Source organism: Nannospalax galili, unplaced genomic scaffold (assembly GCF_000622305.1).
Source record: "Nannospalax galili isolate Female #2095 unplaced genomic scaffold, S.galili_v1.0 scaffold861, whole genome shotgun sequence".
Classification (NCBI taxonomy): Eukaryota; Metazoa; Chordata; class Mammalia; order Rodentia; family Spalacidae; genus Nannospalax; species Nannospalax galili.
The window spans coordinates 1,595,899-1,602,251 of NW_008345581.1; the positions used below are offsets into that span (position 1 = coordinate 1,595,899).

Below are 6,353 nucleotides of genomic sequence, written 5' to 3' on the forward strand. Positions count from 1 at the left end.
ATAGCTCAGTACTGCAAAAAAATTGGGAATTTGTCTGATTTTGCCATTCAATACTGGGTAATACTAGAGCATTCTTTTTTCTTCTGTGTAGTGAAAGAGATAGTGGAAAGTTGGTGTTAATTTTCAGTGAGCTTTTTCAGGGAGTGGTATTACTGGGGATTGGAATCCAAGGCCTTGTGTAATCATTCTGTCACTATACCCTCAGCCCATCTGATGAGAGCTTTAAAATTATGTAATTAATTATATTGACTAATGAATAAATTATAATATATGGTTGAATTATTTGATTTAATTATATAAATTATAGCTTTATGTTCCTAAAATAAAGGTTTTCTTTCTTGCTTTACCAGAAGAAGGATGTCAGAGACCGTGTCTTACTCTCCTGTACTGCTCCCAACCCCATTTGTCTCTTTTCTTTTCCGTTTCTTTGCTGGGAATGTAGCTTAGTGGATAGAGGACTGGCTTGACATACCAGAGGCCCTGAGTTCAGCCCCCAGCACTACCTAAAATGATGTGGTAGAGGTACACAGGCTTGTAATCCCAGGTATTCCAGTAACGGAAGCTAGAGGATCAAGTCTTCAAGCTCGTGCTAGGCGTCACTCAGACCACTTGGGGCCTACCTGGGCTATATTAGACTGTGTCTTAAAAACAATAAAATAAAAGTTAGATCATTTCTTTCCATCTCTTTGATAATTTCAGAGTTGGGGCTGGGCAGGTGTGACATACCTCTATTCCCAATGCTTAGGATGCTGAAGCGGGGGAGGTTGTTATGAATTTGAGACTAAGCCATGCTATATAATGAGTTCCAGGTCAGCCTTGGCTTCAGAGAGAGACCCTGTCTCAAAAGAAAAGAAAAGAAAAGAAAAGAAAGGAAGAAAGAGGAGTAAAGAAAAGAATGAAATGCCATTTGTAGAAAAATGGGACTTGAAACTGTTATGTTGAGCAGTCTAAGTGAGAATCAGACAAATGTTATGTATTTTCTCTCCTGTGCAGAATCTAGGCTTGTTTTTTTAAGATTTGTTTTTAAAGAATAAGACTTAATGGTAGAAGGATGGCTGTTTGGTTGAAGTGGACCACTGGGAGAGGGGAGGGAGACAGGAGAGGGTAGTGAGAGGGGATGATCCAGGCATGCGCTCTACACGTTTGAGGACTTTGTGAAGCTTGTTGTTTTGTATAGTGAACATAAGCTAATAATACAAATTATAAATTGAAAAAAGAAAACAAAAATGAAAAAAAAGTTAGAACTGGAAGGCCAGGAAGCCTACTGCCTGGAGTGTCCCTGGAGCTTCTTCACAGGGCAGAATGCATATTTGGAAAGTGAGGTGGAGGTATATCACCGGTGCCCTACATTAGAAAAGAGGCAAAGAACCAGCCAGCCATGGTGTTCTCAGGGATACCCCCACTTATCTTGTTCAAAGGGCTTTATGCCTTTTAATAAGCAATAGGTGCCAATCTAGTTGTGGAAACAAAACTCCTAGGTGAAGTCCCCAGCCACCCCCTCAATCTGCCATGCTGTTGATGTTATCATTGGGACTGTAGCAGCAAAGGAGCCAGGTGTTGGGTATCAACAGTAGAACATGTGAAAGAATTGTGGCAGAGGGTCCAGAGTGTACTCTGGGGTTACATATGAGACTTCCCTGACCTTTTTCATTCCGTGCAAACTTCAGTGCCACCGTGCATATGCTCTGGGTGTACTATACTCATCCATGAGAACAGATGCTTTTGTCCCAGATGGACTCATGGACTTGCAGTCTTCTGGGGCAGAAGTACCATAGCAGAATTGAGTCAGCACTTTTCATTTAATAGTTGATGCTCCATGTGGCCTTCTTGGGGGTCATGAAGTAATGTGTTTTGGTGTCCAAGGATGACACTAGCAGAAGAGAGACATAGTAAGAAACTGGCAAGAGCCTATGTGAGTTTGCCATGAAGAGGTGGAAGGCTCAGGTTTATGTAGGCTGCATAAGGTGACTTAGTCTAGGCTGATTTGAGGTCAGAATCCAGGTCAGTCTGTCATCAAAGTTAATACCCAGAATATATAAGGACCTCAACAGCAAGTCAACAAATAGATTTAAAATAGAAAACAGAATTAATAGACATTTCTCAAAATAACACAATACAAATGGCTTACAGTTATGTGAAACAGGTTTTTGGAGAGATGGCTCAGTGGTTACGAGCATTGGCTGCTCTTCCAGAGGACCTGGGTTTGGTTCCCAACACCCATATGGCAGCTAACAACTATCCGTAACTCCAGTTATAGGGGATTCTGACGCCCTCTTCTGACCTCCGCAAGCATTGCATGACACGGGTGCACTTACATACACGTAGGCAATATACTCGTGCACATAAAATAAAAATAATAAAAATATAGTTTTTAAAAAGTATGTGAAACAATGTTCAGCATCACTAATCATCCCAGGGATGCAAAATAAACCACAAGGAGCTATGACCTCACCCCAGCAGAAATGACTGTTATTAGGCTAGGGATATAGCTCAATAGATGTGTCTAGCATGTGTTAGCCCCTGGGGTTTGATCCCCAGAATCACAATAAAAGCGGTTTTCATTAAAGAGTTAAAAATAACAAGCCAAGTGCTGATCCACCCTATTACTGAGAATGTGTTATTATATGGAGAACAGTGTGGAGTTTTCCCAAAGAATTTAAAGTGCAACCACTATATGACCTGGCTCTCCCACTACTGGGTATGTAATATAGCTAAAAGAAATTTAATCAGTATGTGGCAGAGACATCTGCAACACTGTTTATCGTAACCAAGAAGAGGAATAACCTAAATGTCATCAACTGATGAATGGCAAAAGAAATGTACACAGTGGAATCAGCCGTGAAAGGACTCAGTACCACAGACGGTCTGGAGGACACTGTTAAGTGAGATACTCCAGGCACAGAAAGACGGACACCACATGACTTCACTCATATGTGGAATATCAAAGAGTTGACTCATTTAAGTTCAGAATGGCATGAGCTTACCAGAGGTTGGAGAGAGTAACGGGTAGAGAGGAAAGACAGGGCCAAGATTGGTCAACATGTACTAAATTACAGTTATGGAGGACAGATTATTCTGGTGTCCTGTTGCACAGTAGACTAATTACAGAGAACAAAAATGTGGATTTTAAAAAAACCCAGAAGATAGGATTTTTAAAATGTTTTTAACTAAAAATAAATGATAAATATTTGAAGAGATAGATATGCTTACAATGACTTGAAATAACAGTGCATGCAAGTGTCAAAACACGTGGTTCTCTATAGATATAATAGATACAATTTTTATGTGCTTCTTTTTTGAGACATGTTCTCCCTGTAGCCCCAGATGACCTGGAACTCACTATGTAGACCAGGCTGGCCTCCATCTCTTGACTGCTGGGATTAAAACTGTGACCTGAGTTTGATCTGGGATCCCACTGTCTGAAGAAGAGAACAGACTTCTGAAAAAGTTGCCCTCAGGCCTCCACAAGTACATGTGTTGTGTGCACATGCACTCATACACACACATCATGTTGTACACACAATAATAAAAAATAAAATTTAAAATAAATGAACGCATTCATGAATAAATGATATGCCTCATTTTCTCATTTGTATAGTAGAAAAAATAACGATCTTTTTATACTCAGTAGAATCATGAAGATTAAATGGAATCATCCTGTAACAATCTAGCACGTGGCCTAGACAAAATATGTTCAGTGCTCACAAAAGCTGAGCCATCATCACTACTACTGTGCCATGTTGTCACAAAGGCAGAATGAAAACAAGGAGAGCAAACATTTAGCATTAGCACAAGTATGATGAAACCTGATTTCCTCTGGTTCATGAATTTCTGAGGCTTTTCGTTAGACTAATTTGAAGCTATGCCATCTCGTCACTGTTAGCCAGAGTCAGCTTCTCTGTTTACCTTCATCCCAGATGGAGTGGTTGTTCTGCCTGCCCCACAGAACCTCTCTATACAATCAGCCAACATGAAGCACCTGTTGACGTGGAGCCCAGTGATCATGCCTGGAGAGACGGTATTCTATTCTGTGGAGTACCAGGGGTGAGTTTTGTTTGGTTTTGTTTAATAGCTGTTTTCTCAATTAGAGGACAGCTGGTTCCTAGAGGCACAGCCCTTCTTCCTCTGATCCAGAGGCTTTGGCCTCAAGGATAGATGCTTTCTGTGGTCTACCCCTCAGTGTGAATAGGCACTGGGAGGACCAAAGAAGCCAGGGAAAGTGTCCTGTGGATTTGACAATGCTATGGGAACATAAATATCTATAAATACATTTTGGTACATCTTCTTTTGTGCTGTCTCATGAATTTGACCCTGACTTGGATGGGAAAAGTCTGGAGACCCAAATCCCTTGTGGGTACAAGAGGCCCCAGTTTTCCTAACTCTGAGCTTATATCCAAAACTCAACCAAATCTTGATCCTAAAGTTCAGTTGGCCCTGGGGCCAATAGGGCTCTACTTTTCCCCATGAGTACAGTCGTTTGCAGCTGCTGAGAAGTGACTAAGGGAGACAGTGCTCAGCATATTTCATTAACAGTGACTATAGCCTGAGCCTGGTATGTGTAGAAATTCTTTGAGGCTCAGAGATCTAGAGATTTAAGGTTTCTGGATATAGAGATCTTAGTATCTAGAGGAAGAGATGCAGAACCTTTCCACCATCACAGGAAGTTCTACTGGGCAATTACAATTAGGTGGTGACCTCTGGAGGAAGTGATACTTGTGCCCCATCTGAAGGACAGAAGGAACCATCCATGTGAACAGCAGGGGCAAAACATCAAAGGCCCTTGGCAAAAAGACCAGCGTTTTTGAGGAATAAGAACAGGTCAGCAGGGTGGGAACATCATTCTTAGGAGCAGGGTGAGAGAAGGCCAGAGTCTTGCAAGTGGCTATCAGAAATATCATCTACTGAGTGTGAATTGTTTGAGGAATGTCAGGTGTTCATGTAGGGAGTCCACCTCAAGGTCAGGCATGGCAGTGCCTGAGACTAGGGCGGTGGCTATGGGCATAGAAAGAAATGGACAGATTGGGGTTAAGGCCAAGATTTCCCTTGAGTAGTGAGAGAAAGAATAAGGATAGTGGATGGTTGGTGGGATGCAGTGGAGGGACTGGCAAGGGAGGGCACGCTTATTCTGCTGATCATAAAAGCAGAATGAAAGCATTTATAATTGTCTTTGAGCCTAGGTCAAAGCATGTGACGTGACACTGTGCCCTCCTCTCCTTGGCCAGGGAGTACGAGAGCTTGTACACCAGCCACATCTGGATTCCCAGCAGCTGGTGTTCACCCACCAAAGGTCCTGAGTGTGATGTAACTGATGACATCACTGCCACAGTGCCATACAACCTCAGAGTCAGGGCCACACTGGGCTCACAGACTTCAGCCTGGAGCACTCTGGAGCACCCCTTCAATCGAAACTCAAGTAAGGTATTTCTCTCCTCCTGTCCCACACTTCAGGAACTATGTTTACCTAGACTGTCAGCATCAAAAGAGCTGGCAAATATATGAACACAAACTTCCCTTACTAATAACTTTTTAATTTTTAACAATTAATTTATTTTTATGTTATATGTGTGTTTTGACTATATGTATGTAAGCGCACCACAGGCATGCAATGCCTGCGGAGGTCTAGTTCCCCTGGAAGTAGAGTTACAGATGGTTGTTAACCTCCATCTTGGGTCCTAGGAACCAAACCTGGGGCCTCTGTGAGAGACCACTGAGCCATCTCTCCAGCCCTCTTACTGATAGATTTTTTAAATTACTAACTGTCCCATGTGCTGTCTCTGTCCTTCCCTCTGGACTTGGAAGTCATTCCTGACTGTTCCTGTTAAGGTCTACAGGTGCTGGGAGGGCCGACACTGGAAAACCGGAGGAAAGTAGCTTTAGAAGCAGGAAGGTGCTGGTAGAACATTTTCTTAACCCGATCATGCCTCCATAGATCTTGTACTGCCTCCCATCTGGGCCCTCATTAAAGTCATACTGTTGAGAGCGGCTTTGTTGTTTAAAAACACCTGTATATTTAACAGCTACCAGAAACAGAGCCTTTCTATGGTTGTTGGTAAATAACTTCTTTATGGCAGTCAGACTTGGAAAATGATTGAGAAAGAAGAGAAGAATCCAAGTAGATGGTCAAACATGACTGAGTTCAAGCAATGGTTAGTGTATAAAAGGATGTGTGCGTTTGGGAAGCCACAGAGGTGAGGGCTGCATGGATAGAGGTGAGGGATAGATGGGCAGAGTGAGGGATGGATGGGCAGAGTGAGGGATGGATGGGCAGAGTGAGGGATGGATGGTCAGAGTGAGGGATGGATGGGCAGAGTGAGGGATGGATGGTCAGAGTGAGGGATGGATGGTCAGAGTGA

The 6,353-nt window shown here is 42.6% G+C and overlaps 1 protein-coding gene across 1 annotated transcript in view; it reads left to right on the plus strand.

The window, feature by feature from the left end:
* Positions 1-6,353, plus strand: part of Il20rb (interleukin 20 receptor subunit beta) — a 43,592-nt gene that overhangs the window by 8,165 nt on the left and 29,074 nt on the right. Inside the window, exons 2-3 of the mRNA XM_008841655.3 lie at positions 3,918-4,044; positions 5,223-5,413. Coding sequence (XP_008839877.1) covers positions 3,918-4,044; positions 5,223-5,413 — 318 coding nt within the window. The remainder of the gene's footprint in view (positions 1-3,917; positions 4,045-5,222; positions 5,414-6,353) is intronic.